Below are 19,079 nucleotides of genomic sequence, written 5' to 3' on the forward strand. Positions count from 1 at the left end.
GGAAAGGCAACAAAGTAGTATTCCTTTGGTTCAGAATTTACTTCATAAACACAAGGCAGAAATAATTGGGCCACTTGTGTCCTACCTCTACGAAGCACAGGAAAAAAGGACCATAACACCGAAGAAACATTATCAGTCCACATTTGTTTAACCTTGGATATCTTGAAAAATAGGACTAGTGCTGACCTGCCAAAAATTAAGTGAGTGGACAAGGAAACCACACAAATTTGGCCCACTCTTCCCTAAAACGAATATAAAAAAAAAGTCCTTCTCTAAAAACAACACAATCAGTAACTCAACAGTATGAGCTGCAACTTAATAGGAATGAAGCTACTATGCATGCTAGGGGAGGAAAAGTGAAAGGATGATAGGGCACAAAGAATAAGAAGTGCTGCCTGGCTGGTGTGGCTCAGTGGTTGAGTGTCGACCCATATACTAAGAGGTGGCCAGTTCAATTCCTGGTCATGGCACATGCCCAGGTAGTGGGCCAAATCCCCAGTGCAGAGCATGCAGGAGGCAGCCTATCAATGTTCTCTCATTGATGTTTCTATCTCTCTCCCCCTTCCTTCCTTCCTTTCTCTCTAAAATCAATAAAGAGCCCTGGCAGGTTTGGCTCAGTGGTTGGAGCATTGGCCTGCGGACCAGAGAGTCCTGTGTTCGGCTGTGTTCAGTTACCACTAGGGGCACATACCAAAAAAAAAAAAAAAACGTAAAAAAAAATTTGCAATGCACTGAGATTTTAAAAGGTTTTGAGACATTTCTTATGAATTAGCAATCACATTAAGAATAACCTAAACAGCCCTGGCCAGTTTGGCTCAGTGATTAGAGCGTCAGCCTGCGGTTCAGAGAGACCCGGGTTCGGTTCCCGCTAAGGGCACATACCTTAGTTGCAGTTTGTGCCTGGCCCCGGTTGGGTTGTGCGGGTAGCAACCACTCGCTGTGTCCTTTTCACATCGATGTTTCTCTCTCTTTCTCCCTTCCTCTCTCTCCTTCCCACTCTATCTGAACAAAAAATGAAAAAATGTCCTCGGGTGAGGATAAAAAAAAAAAAAAAGAATGACCTAAAGTATGACCAAATATTTCCCCTCAGACTACTAAAGTCTGAAGATCTGATTTAAGGGTGACTATTTATCTTGAAACACACTTCAATCAGAAAGAATTCACAACCTTCTCCTACCCCACCACACACCAAAGATCAAGACACAGATGGAAATGGAAGAGAAGCAGCAAAGAAGACTCAGAATGCTATTTAAAAAAAAAAAAAAAAGGAAGTTTTTCTTTTCCAAATGCCACTTACAAAATATGTTGAATAGTGAATCCAATTTCTATTGATTGCTGGAAAAATCTCACTCTGTAAACTGAATGACCAGGATGCAAAGAACTGTGCCCTGGATCTGTCAGAAAGAATGTCTTATCATGGTCTAGCAGCAATACTAAGATTTTTGTCAGAAACCTTTAAGATGGTCCATTCAAAACAACTGTATGACATTTTTTAAAAATATTAACTTTGAGATTAATTTCTGCTTTTAAATTTACAAAAATTTAACTTTTTGTTGTGGTGTTGTTGATCCTTACCCGAGGATATTTTTCCATTTCTTTAGAGAGACTGGAAGGGGGGTGGGGGGAGAGAGAGAAACACCAATGTGAGAGAGACACGTAGATTGCTTACCTCCAGCACAGCCTGGACCAGGGCCCGGGACTGAACCTGCAGCCCAGGTATGTGCCCTTGACTGGGAATCAGCCACAGCCAAAAATTTAGTTTTGTTTGTTTTTTTTTATCCTCACCCGAGGACATTTTTCCATTTTTGTTCAGATAGAGTGGGAGGGAGAGAGAGGAAGAGAGAAAGAGAGAGAAACATCAACCTAAAAGGGACACATCGAGTGGCTGCCTCCTGCACAACCCCAACCAGGGCCAGGGACAAACTGCAACCAAGGTACGTGCCCTTAGCGGAAACTGAACCCGGGTCTCTCTCGGGCTGAGGCTCTAATCGCCAAACCAAACCGGCCAGGGCAAACATTTTAATTATTTATTTTCCTTGGGTACTCACCTGCATAAATAGTTCTCACAAACGTGTCAGGTGACTTGATCGCAATAATGTCAGAAATTGGGGCAACATCGAGTTTGGCTGCTATTCTGGGCAAAAGGTTCTAAAAGTAAAATAAGCAGTAAGTAACAAAGATACATCTGATGAATGGCTATAAACTACCAGCAATAACATTCTCTAAATGCATATTCTGTAGAAATTTTAATTCAAATATTTTCCATTTCACATACAGCTTTAGACACTACAACTGGAAGCACAACTTTTTAGATAGTCTTTGAGATTAAGTAGGTCTATCATTGCTCTAACTATATTAAGAATGTATGAGTTTTACATGTTTATAAACCACCTTAAATCAATATGTTGAATTATGAAATGATGTAGGCTTTAATAAACATCACTTACAAAGTGTGACATGTATTACTAAATTCAGATGAGAAAGATAGAAAATATTTAGAATAGTAAAATTCTCAAGTACCAAAAATATACTTGTATATATTTATTTACCTGATGTATATAAAAGACTTCAAAGCAGACATTTCACCTTTTAAAAAATTGATATTGCATATGAAAAATCAAAACCAACCTAAATATCAGTCAACAGGGGATAGATAGGATTATAAATCATCCATGTAATGGAGCCCTATGTTATCATACAAATAAAATGAGAAAGCTGAAGCACAGCCTGTATAGCATGTATAAGAAGAGCAAAAAAATTAATGTGCATGTTCTTCCTTGTATCACATATAAAATCTCCAGAATAGATGTATGTGATAACTTCACTCTCACTAGCAGGGGTCACTGGGGAAACCACAACATCCCCAGGTCGCAGTTACCTTATCTCACAATGAGAGGAAGAGAATCCCTATGCTTCCAGTCCAAAATTCTAAGATTCTAGGGCTCTCACCCAGAGACTCTCGGTTAGTGAAGACTGACTATCCTTACTTTCTAGACTCAAAGACTCTCTTAGATGACGACATCATCTAAATTAATCAAAAGTGCAGTGTTGCTTTCATCACACAAATAGTAAAGCTGAATTCTGCACTACTTTCTACAGAGCTTCCTCTATGGCATCTCCTGAACTTGGTCAATGAACCCCCTCTCTGCAAGGACAAACTCTCACGACAGCAGGATTCAAGTTCCTCTCCACATTCCATCCCCAAACCCTGTCTCTAAGACTTCTCCCAGGATTATCTTCTGATTACTCCTTTAATTCTGCATCCTTCCACACACATGTACAATTACACTACTTATATGGCAGTAAGTCTATTGTTTTAAAATAATTTGTAACACACATACTATATGACCCTCAACTAAATGTTTAAGCACCCCAAGGGCAGAGGTTTATATACTCGATGTCTCTTGTGTCCCTAATCCACATCTAGTAAGTGTTTCTAAATAGATTGATACTAAAAAGTGTTGATAGCTTAGGTCAATTTTCTTGCTGTCATATTTCCAAGAGGAAAGGTTTCCTAATTTTCGGTTTGTTACCTACATTATATAGTAATCCTCTTTCAAGTAAACTAAAAAGTACTATGGTTTATACAACTACAATTAGAAAACATTGAGATCTCCTAGAAAACAGAGGGTATGAATTTATGTGATGCAGAAAAAGCAGTTCTAAGAGGGAAGTTCATACATACAGGCCTGTCTCAAGAAACAAGAAAAAATCCCAAATAAACAATCTAACTTTACACCTACAGGAACAAAAAAAGGAAGAACAAAGCCCAAATTGAAAAGGAAGGAAATAATAAATACCAGAGCAGAAGTAAATAGAGACTTAAAAAAATTAAAATCGCCCTGGCAGGTTTGGCTCAGCACTTAGAGCATTGGCCTGCGGTCCAGAGAGACCCAGGTTCGGTTCCCGCTAAGGGCACGTACATCGGTTGCGGCTTGTCTCCGGCCCTTGTTGGGTCATGCGAGAGGCAGCCACTCGATGTGTCCCTTTCACGTCAATGTTTCTCTCTCTCTCTCTTTCTCTCTTTCCCTCCCACTCTATCTGAACAAAAAATGGAAAAATGTCCTCGGGTAAGGATAAATAATAATAATAATAATAATAAAAATCAATGAAACCAAGAGCTAGTTGTTTGAAAAGATAAAATTGACCAACCTTTAACCAAACTCATCAAGAAAGGAGAGTTCAAAACTTAAAAGAGAGTGACAACTGACACCATAGAAATACAAAGAAACACTAAAGATTGCTACAAACGATTGTATGGAAACAAATTTGACAATCTAGAAGAAATGAATAAATTTATAGAGGCATACAACCTTCCAAGAGTGAACCAGGAAGAATTAGAAAATCTAACCAGACTGATTACTGGCAATGAAATTGAAGCAGGAGATAGATTTTGGCCTTTCTAAATATCCATCAGCCACCTGACTAGACCATCTCTTTAGATAGGTTAAAAATACAAATGACATTTACAGACACAAAGATAATTGAACATGTTCTCTAAAAACATAATTTTTTTGACTAGCCTGCCTGACAAAACTTGAAAATCTGGAAGTTGCATTCTAATAAATTATGACAAAATCTTAAAAGAATACAGTTGTCTCTGACAAAATTTGAAAACCTGGAGATCACGTTTTAACAGAAATTATAACAGAATCTTGAAATAAATTTTTAAAAACTACATTAATTCAGAAAGCCAAGATTAGCTATAGAAACAAAGTATATTGTACAGTTTCAGCACAATGAAATCTAGCCCTTCTGAGTAGTGACATAAGAGCCCACACCCTCCATCTTCTCACCTTTCCAAAGGCAGATGCTCCAGCACAGATGTGTGTGTAACCAAACTGCTTCTGAGTTGCCAAAATCAATGGTGTCAGTTCCTCTGAAAATCAAACACAGCTGATAAATATGTTTTATAATATTTTCATGTTCATATACTCAAGAATCATTTAGACCTTTCACTTTTCCCACAGGAAAAACTTACCTGGAAGAAGGCCCTTGTATGCATCATGCTGAGCCACCAGAACTTTTGTTATACCTGATACTTTGCAGAGATCTTGTGCCACCTATGATTAAAAGAGTTTTTAATTATCCATCTAACAGAGAGATGCAAATGTAGTCACCACTACAAATATCAGACCATAAAACCTTAACAGGCAACTGTAAGAACTGTTCTTATCAGAAAAAGGGCTACTTAGAGGGAAAAAATATCTTAGAGGGAAATGAAAATCTTATGTCAATTGATCTTACTACAAAATGACCTTGAACAAAAATTCCTGCCCTGAAAAAGGAAAGTACTAAATGATAAATCAACAAAGCTCTCTAGTCAAACTGAGTTGTACACTGTGCTCTTTATCTTTCGATCACTGCAAATGCAAGTTCATCATTTTAGAAAATAGTGAAAACGAGGCAATGTTCGTCTCTCATAATAACAACATAGCCAATACATTTCAGACCTAGGGTTTCCTAGGGATAAAAAAAAACAGGACCCAGCCACACTGGTTTACAGTCCACGGCACTTTATTTGGCAATAATTTCTGCTGATAATAAAACTAGTGAATCTGGGCAAGACCAAAATCTTATAGCAGTCCCTTCATTGTCAACCACTGAGTTCCTGACCACCTCTATGTATTTATCTATAAGAAATTTATATATTTTAATTCCTCATTTTCCCTGTTTGGTTCAGGAAGGAGTTCTGGGAAAGCCTTCTGACCACTCATATTTCCTGTATACAGAGGCAAGTAGAATTCCCCCCTTTACAGTCTCTTTAATTACGGCATGGCTGGCTTCCACTTTAGCAGAAACATGGCAATCATACTATAGTCTTCTGTCTTCTTGTTTACCTCCATGCTGATTCACTGATGAGTAGGCATAAAAGGTTGCGCCTCCTGCTCACCTCAAAGGACGGTAAGGCTGCAACAATTTTCACTGAAGAAAGGATGCAGTGCACAAGTATCTCTGCTGAATCAAGTCATCACTGGCAGGATACCTTGTTCTAGCAAAACTATCTCTTTATTACCAGTAAAAGCTTCTTGCACTACACAGAAAAATCACTGGCTGCTTACGATAAATAGCTATATAAAACAGTGCAGATCTGAAATCTGCCTGGGCTATTAACAGTCTCCCATACAGTAATTGTTTTTCTTTAAGAATAGAATGTGCGCCCTGGCCGGTTTGGCTCAGCGGTTAGAGTGTTGGCCTGCGGTCCGGAGAGACCCAGGTTCGGTTCCCGCTAAGGGCACGTACCTTGGTTGCAGTTTGTCCCCGGCCCTGGTCGGGTCGTGTGGGTGGCAACCACTCGATGTGTCGCTCTCACGTCGATGTTTCTCTCTCTCTCTCCCTCTCACTCTATCTGAACAAAAAATGGAAAAATGTCCTCAGGTGAGGATAAAAAAAAAAAAAAAAAAAAAATAGAATGTGACAGGGTAATAAAATTTAACTGAACAGAAGATGGTTTCTGCTTTGATTTTTCTAAAAATAATAAAAATAAAATAACATTTCAAATATTTAAAAGTAATATTAGAATAATTACTTAAAATCACAGCAAATAAACAATCAAACCCAGAACTTGTATATCTGAAAGCCAGGCAACCAAAAAACATAGCACAGTCCTATCCTCATATACTGTGGTATCAACTACATAAAATTCAGTAGTTGTTGGCAGGCTTTCAGAAGAGAAATGCACATAATGTACCCCAAACCAACTAGAATACATTCTTTTTTTTTCTTTTATTGGTTTTTAGAGAGAGAGAGAAACATCGATGAGAGAAAAAATCAACTGGCTGCCTCCTGCATGTCTGCACTGGGGATCAGGCCCACAACATGGGCATGTGCCCTGACTGGGAATAGAACCGGCGACCTCTTGGCGCATGGGTTGACACTCAACCACTGAGCCATACTGGCCAGGCTAGAATACATTCTTTTAAGATATCAGTGTCCTGTAAGAAATTGGAAGTGACACTATCATCCTGAACCTCATTATAAAACACGGTCTGCATCAATACCATTTAGTTAAAACTAAATTTCTATAAAAAGTAAAGGGAACATGCTGTTTCCAGATTTCTTCCTCTAAAGTCCAAGACCCCAACCACACACACAGCAACCCATGTGGTGTGGGAGGAAATTGGAGGCTCAAGCTACCTACACTTGATTGAAGCAAGATTTCAAATGCACTGCAGCCCAGGGGAACAGACCCTGCAAACCAGGAGGTGAGTGTACACGGCTGTCACAGTCTTATTCCAACAACAACAACAAAAACGAAGAACATCTTTTCACACCACTACTTTCACAGTACTAAAGCATAGTACTACTTCCATTTGAGTTCTTACAACAATTAAAAAGTAGCACTCATGATACTTTGTTCAGATATACCACTTTAAGGAATTAAAAGCAATTAGTAAGTATATTCATCAATACAAAAAAGGAATCGGCTATTAACCTCTAAGGGGACTCAGATATGATCAGTCCACTTGGTACCTGATGGCACCCAACGGTGCCAGTGAAACTAAATCAGTATTCCACCTCATTTCAAAGATGAAATGCTTAGTGAGCAAACTTAGTTTTTTTCACACATAGTAATGGTTGTGACATTGGCCATTTAATGAGGATTAGAGCCCAGTTTGGGTTACAGTCCTCACCATAATTCTCTGTTGCCATCTTTCCCTGTCTCTTGATGGAGATTATATTTGCTATGATTGACCTTAAAAATTTCTCACCTTGTCACATTTGGTTCCAGCTATTAAGCAAGACACTTCACCTCCAAGACGTTTGGCTGCAGTGACGGTATTTAATGTAATGGGTGCTACGGTATCGTTTGCATGCTCAGCTATTACCAGGGTACTCTGAAATCGCAGCAATAAGGCCTAAAAAGAGGGAAAAAAATGGAAAAGAATCTTACAAAACACACAGGTTTTTTTTTTGTTTTTGTTTTTTTAATGATTGTTAAGCATGTGCGCTTTAAAGAAAACTGTACACAATACTCACTGCTATAAATATATTCATAAAACACTTTGCTCAATAGCAAAAATTAGGCCATTGTGTCTATCACTATATTATTATTATTCATAGCTAATAAGAACAAAAATGCAAATTAATGTTCTACTGTTAGAAAATTTAAAAAATTATTTCAAAACAATTTTCCCACTAATCTATGTTCAATGAGACACTCAATATATATAAATTTTAAACCTTAAGCGGAACATGTTAGTATCAAAGTAGGAAACAAACTACCAATTACATTCACTTGCAGCAATGCTGCTCAACAGTACAATATATTCAGAAATAATGACTCTGACATCAGTTACTCAAGCTGATTCCTTTTGCTTTAGGCAAAATACAATCAATAATCAAAATAACTGATAATGTAAATCTGTCTTTAAAATAAAACACACAGCAATTTTGCTGGGGTTTCAACTGTTCAACTATGCTTCTGAATTCAAAAAAGCAGCTTATAGACAAGTTCTTCGAAACAATCAGTATCTACCCATATCTACTGTAGACTATCAAGAGACCACTAATAGTTCATGGTCATCTAGAATGACTTCAAACATCAGGAACACAAAGATGAACAAGAATAGTCCCTGCACTCAAAAATTTCAAGGTAGCCCTGGCCAGTTTGGCTCAGTGGTTAGAGCGTCGGCCTGCGGTCCGGAGAGACCCGGGTTCGGTTCCCGCTAAGGGCACGTACTTCGGTTGCAGTTTGTCCCCGGCCCTGGTTGGTCGTGCAGGTGGCAGCCACTCGATGTGTCCCTTCACGTCGATGTCTCTCTCTCTCTCTCTCTCTCTGATCCTCTCTCTCCCTCCCACTCTATCCGTACAAAAAATGGAAAAATATCCTCGGGTGAGGATAAAAAAAAAAAAAAAAATTTTCAAGGTAAACAATATGTGTTCACACACAATTATAAAATGGAAGTTTCTCCATTAACAAAGATATCCAAAATGGTGGAGGTGCTGAAGTAGAGAATCAAAAACAAAGAAGGAAGTTTAGACATGAGGAAAGGAGCAAGTGTTGGAACTATCCTTGTGGGAAACAGCAAAGAGAAATGAGAAAAAGAGACTGATGATCTAATGGCATGGTTGTGTGGCTTCGTTCAGCAATAACCTTCATAATCTGAAGGTGCAGAGAAAAGCATAACAAAATTTTTACCCACAGCTGGAAATTTTCAATAAGGGTATAAATGAAGGGAAGTCAGCCACAGGTCTATAATGCTGGTTAACAACTAAATTTACAAAACACCTTTTTTCCCCCCCATTTACTATACTGTAACTATCAATTGCTCTATTTTCATATTCTTCACCTTAGAACATAAGATATGAACATACCAATTCAACCAGTCTCTGTAGTAACTTGCGTTATTAATAATATATTATTAAAAACAATGCAAAGACCCTCCTTATAGCTAAATCTCTGCATTCATCCTCAATAGATGGAGGGTTCCTTCTAGTTCTAGAAAGACCCTTCTGATTGGAACCTGGCCAGACTATAGCTGCTCTGCTTCCACAGAAGACTAAACCAGATTATGCTGAACCTTCAACAAGATAGGGGCCTCTCCCTGCCTCCCCCAAACCCCGCAAGTTCCTACCTCTACTTCTCACCCCTGTAGCTTGCCCGCTATCTTGCTCTTCATGCTCCCCACTCTAGCATGCCCACCCAGATCCCCCCAAACTACTCCTCAGTCCTCTAAACTCCATCTTATCCTTAATGAACACAATCCCAGAGCTAGGGGTCAAGGACTCCAGGACAAGCCTTCCAGGTATGGAAATACTTCTAGAGCCACACCAACCTGAGTGTTGGAAGAGGAAGAGGACAGCACAGGAGGGATGTGCCAGAGGAAGGAACCCTTGCATTGGTATCAGTGGATGACACTTCTCATGGTTTTCCTCATAAGACCCATCTTTTCTGTAAATTATAGTTCTAACAACAGATTATTTAGGTAGTTCTCCTAAGGAATCCTCATGCTTTTTAGAACTTCCACGGGGACTTGTGTGTCTGTATGTGTGTAGATATAAAATCTTATTTAAAACTCGTAACAACTCTATGATGTAGGTACTATTACTACCCTGACTTTAAGATGACGAAAGTGAAATTTAGTGGATACGTAGCTAGGAAGCAGAGGCAAGTTAAAAGTCCAGGTTATCAGATCCCAGAATTTTGGTTCTCAATTACCCATTCACATCAAAGCACCATCATTTTTAGCAGTTTTATATATGGGTCATTCCTAAGATTTCACTTTGCAAATATTCCCCTGCTTTGTTTAAGAAAAAAAAAAAAAAAAAGCACTGGTCAAAAAGGGAAGGGGGGCGGGCATCAAAGGCCTCTTTCCAGCTCAAAAGTTCCACAACCCTAAATTCCTACGTTAAATAGAACAGTGGTATAGAATACCACTAACGATTCAAAAAGTACAGGCCCATTACTGAAAAAGTTTTTAAGTAAAAGTCATTTTGTTATTTTATCTTATGCACCATTTAGAGTCCTCTTTTTTTTTAATGGAGAAAAGGAACCAAAATCTTAAATATTTAAAGCTAACTACTGAAATACTTAATAAAGTAACTACCCAGAAAGGAATCCCAATCTCTTCTAATCACTGCTATTTAAATCAAGATTAACAACTGCAGACTGTGTCACTATAAAGTCTTGGTCCTCAACCTTATCTGGGCCCTCAAAACTACCTGGCAATATTACTCTCTTTTACTCTCCATAGCCACTGTTTCAAATATCCTCTTCTGATATTTCTCAAACTGCCTGAACAGTCTGCTCCCTACTCAGAAAAGTGCTTCACTTCCTGCTTCACAATGAAAACTGAAGCCATCAGAAAGGACCTTCCTGATATTCAACACAGAAATTCCTGCCCTATCACAATAGAAGCTTTCTAAGCACTTATGTGTACCTACCAAGAACAGTGCACAGACATGTCTAATCACTGAAGCAGCTACCCCACCATGCTTTTAGAGAACTTGTCTAGACTACCGTCTAAACTGAGTTCCAAAAAGTAAAACATGAAAAGCGTTTGTTCTTTCACATACCAGCCACATACCCTTCTTTAAGATGATTGGCCTTTATGAGATACAGGCATGCCTCACTTCACAGATGTGTATGTTTACATATTGAAGGCAAGACCCTCCACTAGCAAAAAGATAACAACCAGCTTTATTGCCAAACTCTGGAACTGAACTGACAGTATTTCTGAAGTCTGCCTGCAGTATACTTCCTGAGGGTTGGGTTTAAAAGAGATTACTATACTCTCTCCACTTTCCGAGCCAAACGTCTTGACAATAATATCAATACACACCAACTCTACTGCCTTACCTACACCTCCTTTTCTCCTTGACTCGCAGCAAACTGATTTTCCACCTCTACTATAACACTGAACCCAACCTCTCCAAAGTCACCAACAACCATGTCACAGCTAAGCTCAGTGAACACATTTTGGTCCTTCTCTTATCACCCTTAACAGGTTTTGACACTGCTTTAGCTTTTCATTCTTTTAGGAGCAACCAAGGAGATTTACTGCTCAGGAGTTCCTGAGACTTAACTGTATGTAGTCAACTACCACAGGTATTAGAAGACCAAAAAAAGACAAAAGCTATACTTTAACTCCCCATTTTACCCTTACAAACACACTCAAAACCTTAAGTAGAGCCCTGGCCGGTTCCTCAGCGGTTGGAACGTCGGCCTGCGGACCAGAGTCCCGGGTTCGGTTCCTGCTAGGGGCACATACCAAAAAGAAAAAAAAAAACCTTAAGTAGTAAGAATAATTTAAACACATGTCCCCTACCATTTTTTAAAAAGTGGGGTAAGCGGCCCTGGTTGGGTCGTGCGGGTGCCAGCCACTCGATGTGTCTCTTTCACGTCTATGTCTCCCCCCCCCCCCCTTTCTCTCTCTCCCTCCAACTCAATCTGAACAAAAAAATGGAAAAATGCCCTCGGGTGAGGATAAAAAAGTGGGGTAAGGGTTGCCCTGGCCAGTTTGGCTCAGCTGTTAGAGCATCCGCCTGCTAGAGAGTCGGCCTGCGGTCCAGAGAGACCCAGGTTCAGTTTCCGCTAAGGGCATGTGCCTCGGTTGCAGTTTGTCCCCGGCCCTGGTTGGTCGTGCAGGTGGCAGCCACTCGATGTGTCCCTTTCACATCGATGTTTCTCTCTCTCTCTCTCCCACTCTATCTGAATAAAAAATGGGAAAATGTCCTCGGGTGAGGATAAAAAAATAAATTTTTAAAAAAGTGGGGTAAGGGTAATGAGGGGGTGGGCATGAAGGTCTTTTGCTTCTTTGCTCAAAAATTTAAAAGCAGGAACAAGCAATAAAGTCTCATCAAGTTCTACTGGAAAAGATAAATATATAACTAAAGTCACCTATCCCTATTTTTTGTTTTTAAATCTTCACCCGAGGATATTTTTGTATTTATCTTCAGATAGAACAGGAAGGAGAGAGGGGGGAAGAGAGAGAAACCTCGATGTAAGAGAGACACATCGACTGGCTGCCACCCACTAAAGTCACCTATCCCTATTTTAACATACCTTTTGTAATAAAATATATACTATACTTCTGTACTAATTAACTTACTTTAACCTCTTTAATAATAAAATATGGTAACTTTTAATCATGAGTAGAAATGTCATATGACAGTGATTATAATATTAAAAACACAGTCGATTTTACTTCACTTTAAAAACAGGACCCTTAGTAGACACACTGGCAGGTAGCATAACTTTATGGAATTCACCTTATGCAATAAATCTCTTTAAAACCACATCAAAATGGGCTCTTTCTTCTTTCAAAAGAAACTAAAATTTGTATGTGAATCACTCTCATTCATCAACACTAGACCATGGTCTCTGAAAAACGCGGTGTTCCTTCTCCACATGGGCTTCACAGCTTCCGAACCCTGACTGCCGGCCTTCCATCTGGCAGTGACACGGTAACAGGGACACTGAGACGACCTTGGAAAGTTGCTTTACTCTCCACATGTTTCTTTGGTATCTTATTTGTCAACAAATTCATTCCAAATGCAAATAAACACAAGAATACTAGTAATTCAGATCACTGCACCCACGAGAATGTTAACTAGCTGCAAATGCCCACCGACTCTCCTTTCGGCGTGTCCTCCAGCTCCTTGGTAGATACAAAACACACCCTTCGGGACTAGAGGGCACTGAGGGCACAAATGTGTCAAAACTGGAAATGAACTTAAGATACCAAATGCAAGCCACTAAATTTCATGCAAAGGGTTTAAGGTGGGTTTCCTTTTTTTAAAAACAATAACTGTAGTAAAAAACAAAATGTACCGCCCTGGCCGGTTTGGCTCAGCGGTTGGAGCGTCGGCCTGCGGTCCAGTGACCCGGGTTCGGTTCCGCTAAGGGCATGTACCTCGGTTGCAGTGTGTCCCCGGCCCTGGTGGGTCGTGCGGGTGGCAGCCACTCGATGTGTCCCTTTCACGTCGATGTTTCTCTCTCTCTCTCTCTTCCTCTCTCTCTCTCCCTCCCTCCCGCTCTATCTGAACAAAAATGGAAAAATGTCCTCGGGTGAGGATAAAACAAAAACAAAATGTACCACCTTAACCATTTCTAAGTGCAGGGCTGAGTCGTGTCAAGCAGTCCTGACTCCCGAGACGTCACAAGGGCGACAGCAGCCGGCGAAGGGGCCGGAGCACCAGACAAGTGCAGGCTGGGACCGGCCCGGGCTCGCACGGAACCGCCGTGCGAAAGAAGGCTCGCGCCTGGGTTCGGAAAACGCACCCGTCCCCCCCACCGACAGCCCCAGAGCCCCGGGAAGACCCGCGGGGGCCGGCCTGGTGGGGGTCACAGGTCTCCGCGGTCTCCCCGCTAATTACTTAAAATGCGCAAGTCACAGGGGAAGGGGCGCCTGGGGAACAGCACTCGGTCCACGGCGGCCCGCCCCCGGGCCCGCCCCGAACACGGAGGGCACAGGACGCGCCCTGCCACCGCCAGCGGCCAGGCCCGGAGGCCGACAGCCCACGGCGCGAGCGGCACAGGCGAGCCGCGGGCTCCCCACCACCTCCCTCCCCGGCGCCGGGCCGCGGACCTGGGCGCTGACCACGCCGGCCGGCTTCCCCCACGTCGGCCTCACACCTGTGCTGTCCCCAAACCCACGGCCCGCAAGCCTCCCCGCGGGTGTTAAGTAATTAGCGGGGAGACCGCGGAGACCTGACCCCCACCAGGCCGGCCTCCGCGGGTCTCCGCTGGGGCTCTGGCCTGGGGGAAGCGGAGGGGCTCGGCCCGGGGCAGGAGGGCTGGAAGGCGGCGGGGCGGCGGGAGGAAAAGGGCGCCGAAGACAGGGGCCCACGGAGGCCGGAGACCGCCGGCGGCGAGGAGCGGGCCCGGGCCGGGCCGCGGGAACCCGAGGGGCCTCCAGCCTCAGCGGCCCCCCTGCGGCCGCGGGCCCCGCCCGGAACCGGCCCCCAGGCGCTGTCCCGCAGCGAGACCCAGGCCGCCCTCGGGGTCCGCCCGCCCGCCCGCCGCCGTGCACCCCCGGCGCCGAGGTCACCCCTGGGGTCACCCGGCCCCTGACCCTGGCCGCCGAGCCCCCCGCGGAGGGCGGTCACGTCAGCGGGAGCCGATGACCTTCGCCGACGCCGACACGGGGACGATTCCAGGGGCCGTCGCCGGGCGGCCTCCCCGCCTCCTCCCGGCCGGCCGAGTCTCACCGCCCGCTGCAGCCGCCTCGTCGACACCGCTCGGAACATGGTCTCGGCTCGCGGCGCCTCAGGTAGCCTCGGTCTCCGGCAGCCGAGCGCCCCAGGTCGCGCCTCCTCAGCTCGTCGCGGCAACGCTCGCGAGACGCGCGAACGAGAGCGGACGCCCCGGCCGAGGAGCGAGAGCTCGCGGTTTCTGCCCCAACATTGGGCGGTCTCGCAGCCAATGGGGACGGCGTAAGGTTAGGGGCGGGGCTCAGGAGTGGGGCGCGCGGGAGGCTGTTCTCCACAACGCCCCGCCCCGCCTCTGCGCTGATGACGTCACTCTCCGGACGCCCAGCCCCCTGCGTTCCCCAGCGCTACACCTGTAATGCACTGAACACGTTTTCCAGGTCCCCGGGATGCTCTACGAGAATGCAGAAGGCGTTGCCCTTTGGGTGGCGAACGCACAATACAATGTACGGATGATGTGAGACAGAATTGTACACTTGAGCTTTGGCCCTGTGGCTCCGTGGCCCCGGAGGGTCGTGGGTTCGATTCCCGGTTAAGGGCACTGTCCCTGGATGACAGGTTCCATCCGCCTGGTCGGGCGCCTGCAGGAGGCACCAAAAGATATGTGTCTGTCCCACATCGATGTTTCTCTCTCTCTCCTCCCCTCACTCTCTCCTTTCCACTCTCTACAAATCAATGGGAAAAAATTAAATAAAAATAATATTAAAAAGAACTGTACTCTCGAAACCTATATAATCTTCTAATCAACATAACCCCAATAAGTTTAATTAAAATTAAAAGATGTTGCCCTCACCAGACTCTGGACAAAACATACAAGCAGACATATTGCTGCTATGAGAGGAGGGATTCACCGAATGAAAGATATTTGAGCTGTGTTCCAGGGCAAGGAAACTTGTGGACACAAACATGGAAGGATCATGTCACGAATGTGCAAGGACAAGGGGCAGGACTCTGTGCTGCTGGTAGAAGGCAGAATGGCTGGAGACAGGACTGGAGATGCAGCTGGAAGATCAGACTGGAAAAGACCATGAACCAGGTGTGATTTGGGGCCCCACCCTAGACCCCTTCTGTCACCACTCTGCTATCCCTGGGCAGTCCCACCAAATCCTGCCGGCCAAGCCAAATCTCTGCTGACCTTTGGGTCCACAAAACCACCTTCTCCCAGCATCTCCTCAGGATGTCCCTAAACACCTCAAACCCACATGTCCACAGCATAAATCCTCTCATTACTTTTCTTTTTAAAAAGTACATCATTTGAAAAAGTCAGCAATTTAACTGATAATATTTACAAAGGTCTTGTAATACTACATCTCACACACCAACCTTGACCCACCCCTGTTTTAGGACTCCATGGATGAGAACTGCTGCTTCAAACAGTGCTTTAACATGCTTAACAGTCCTTTGATTCTCTCTGTTAGCTATCTATATGGTTCAAATTCCAGAACTGCCCCAGAATTTCTGGGTAAGTGTTTTGGGGGCAGCAATCTGGTTAGACGGGAGGCCCAGGGGTTTGTCTTCAGGCTGCATTTGCATAGCAAACCCACTTTTTCCACTTAAATTTGGAAGCTGATGGAGATTGAACCCCAGGGTACTGCTTCTGGGTGCTCTCCACCTCTGCTTCAACATGGGCTGTGTAGAAATGAACCTATATTCTTAAAACCTGCTTTATACTTTCAAGGCTCGTCTGTGTTCTCAAGAAGAAATTATTTTGCAACAATAGTCTGCCTTTCTAAATAGAGAACATGAAAATGAACCAACCTTCTTAGTAATGTCTGCCAACAGCTTTCTTTCTTTCTTTCTTTTTTATCCTCACCCAAGGACATTTTTTTTGGGGGGGGGGGGCATTTATCTTCAGATAGAGCAGGAGGGAGAGAAAGAGGTAACGAGAGAGAGAAACATCAGTGTGAGAGGAACACATCGAGTGGTTGCCACCCACACGACCCCAACCGGGGCTGGGAACAAATTGCAACCGAGGTATGTGCCCTTAGCAGGAACCAAACCCGGAACTCTCTGGTCCATGGGCCGATGCTCTATCTGCTGAACCATACCGGCCAGGGCCAGATTTCTTTCTTCATGCTAAAAATACCTACAGGTGATTTTAATAGTGCCAATTTCAGATTCCCCTTTCAACTTATCTGTTCCTTCCCAAGTGTTGTCATTTCTCTGTTTGAAAATCATGACCGTAAAACCTCGAACATTTATGGGTTATGCAAACAGCTTCCTCTGGTATATTTTTAATAATCTCTGCACTTATTATTACCAGATGTTGAAATCCCCAATGATAACAGAGTGACAAACTTCAACGGTAAGATTATTTGAGCAGGAGAAATGTAGCGTTTTTATTCTGAGATAACAAGTGTCTGGCCTGGGTTTGTTTCAAGTTTTTTCTACTTTTAGCTAAGACATCATAGAGAAACTCCTTAATTTCACTGATTCACTGTGCCTTCGTTGGTCAGCACACTGGTAATGCCTTCCTTATAGCCACCTGGGGACAAATATGAGAGATTATATGTTGTATTAGTTATCTCTTGCTGTGTAAGAAATTACCTCCAAAATGTAGCAGCTTGAAACAACATTTATTATCTTTCACAGTTTCTCAGAGTTAGAAATCATGGTGTGGCTTCGGTGGGTGGTTCTGGCTCAGAGTCTCTCACAAGTTGCCAACTACTGGCAGAGCTGCAGTCTCTGGTGACTTCAGGGGGACTGAGGATTCGCTTCCAAGCTTACTCATGTGGCTGTTGGCAGGAGACTTCAGTTCCTTGCCACAGGGACCTAATCATATGGCTTCTCCCAAAGACTGGATCAGAGAGACCGACACAGAGACATAAGCTGCAGCCTTTTACATCCTTCAACTCAGTGGTGACAAACCATCATGACTGCTACACTCTACTGGTCACACTAACCACTGCTGATACAATGTGGGAGTGGACCACACAGGGTGGAAATAACCAAAGGCAGGGAAAATTCAAAGGCATCTTGGAGGCTGATTGCCACCTATGTATAAAGCACCCAGCAGGGATATCTGGATACCACTAATTCCACAGCCATTTATTGAGCACTTACTAGGTGCAGGCCCTCTTCTAGGCCCAGGAATTATAAAATAGACACAGTCCTTTCCCTCAAGAGCTTCCATTCTAGAAGCCCATAGTAGGTGCTCAAAAATTTGTTTTCCATAGGCAGTAAAATCTGACATTTCTCTTAGCAATATTTTCTTCTGACATAAAAACAAAAGACAATCTACTGAATGGAAGATATTTGCCAACAATACATCCAATAAGGAGTTAATATCCAAAATGTATAAAGAGCTCATACAACTCAACAACAAACAGCAAACCTCTCCAAAGAGGACATACAGAAGGCAAAAAAACACAGGAAAAGATGCTCAGTGTCACTAATCATCAGAGAGATGCAAATTCAGAATGGCTATCATCAATAAATTAATGAACAATAGTGTCCGTGAGGGTGTGGAGAAAAGGAAACCCTCCTGCAATGTTGGTGGGAATGCAGACTGGTGCAGCCACTATGGAGGCTTCTCAAAAATTTCATAATGGAACTATGTTATGACCCAGCAATTCCACTTCTGGGTATATATCCAAAGAAATCCAAAACACTAATTTGAAAGAGTATATGCACCTCTGTATTCACTGCAGCATTATTTACAATAGCCAAGATATAGAAACAACACGAGTGCCCATCAATAGACAAGTAAATACAAAAGTGGTGGTACATACATACAATGCAATATTACTAGGCCATAAATAATAAATCTTACCATTTGTGACAACATGGATGAACCTACAGATTAGTACGCTAAGTGAAAGGGAAAGACAAATAACATATGATTTTATTATATATGGAATCTGAAGATAAAAAACAAACAACAAACAAACACAATGGAAACAGACTCATAAATACAGAGAACAGACATATGGTTTCCAGAGGGGAGATGCGTTGGGGGGCTGGGTGAAAAAGGTGAAGAGATTAAGAAGTACTGCCCAGCTGGTGAGGCTCAGTGGATTGAACATCATCCCATGGACTGCAAGGTCCTAGTTTGATTCCCGGTCAGGGCACATGCCTGGGTTATGGGCTCAATGTTTCTCTCTCACATCAATGTTTCTCTCTCTCTCTAAAGAATCAATAAAAACATATTTTTAATAAAGAAGTACTAATTGGTAGTTACAAAACAGTCCTGGGATATAAATACAGAAGGAATATAGTCAATAGTATTGTAATAACTACGTATGGTGCCTGGTGAGTGCTGAGAATCCTGGCAGGAGGGGGGCACTTTATAAAGTATATGATGGTCTAACCATTACACTGTACACCTGAAACTAATACACAATAATGTTGAATGCAGACTGTAATTGAAAAATAAAATTTAAAGGAATAAACAACATTTCACTGTTTAAAAAAACTGGGCCATA

At 42.9% G+C, this 19,079-nt stretch overlaps 1 protein-coding gene across 1 annotated transcript in view; it reads right to left on the reverse strand.

The window, feature by feature from the left end:
• Nucleotides 1-14,765, reverse strand: part of ETFA (electron transfer flavoprotein subunit alpha) — a 53,433-nt gene extending 38,668 nt beyond the window's left edge. Inside the window, exons 1-5 of the mRNA XM_036278010.1 lie at nt 14,656-14,765; nt 7,713-7,859; nt 4,982-5,063; nt 4,797-4,879; nt 2,049-2,148 (exon numbers count right to left, since the gene is read on the reverse strand). Coding sequence (XP_036133903.1) covers nt 2,049-2,148; nt 4,797-4,879; nt 4,982-5,063; nt 7,713-7,859; nt 14,656-14,694 — 451 coding nt within the window. The 5' untranslated portion in view covers nt 14,695-14,765. The remainder of the gene's footprint in view (nt 1-2,048; nt 2,149-4,796; nt 4,880-4,981; nt 5,064-7,712; nt 7,860-14,655) is intronic.
• Between the last annotated feature and the right edge of the window lie 4,314 nt (nt 14,766-19,079).

This window comes from Molossus molossus, unplaced genomic scaffold (assembly GCF_014108415.1).
Source record: "Molossus molossus isolate mMolMol1 unplaced genomic scaffold, mMolMol1.p scaffold_m16_p_24, whole genome shotgun sequence".
NCBI lineage: Eukaryota > Metazoa > Chordata > Mammalia > Chiroptera > Molossidae > Molossus > Molossus molossus.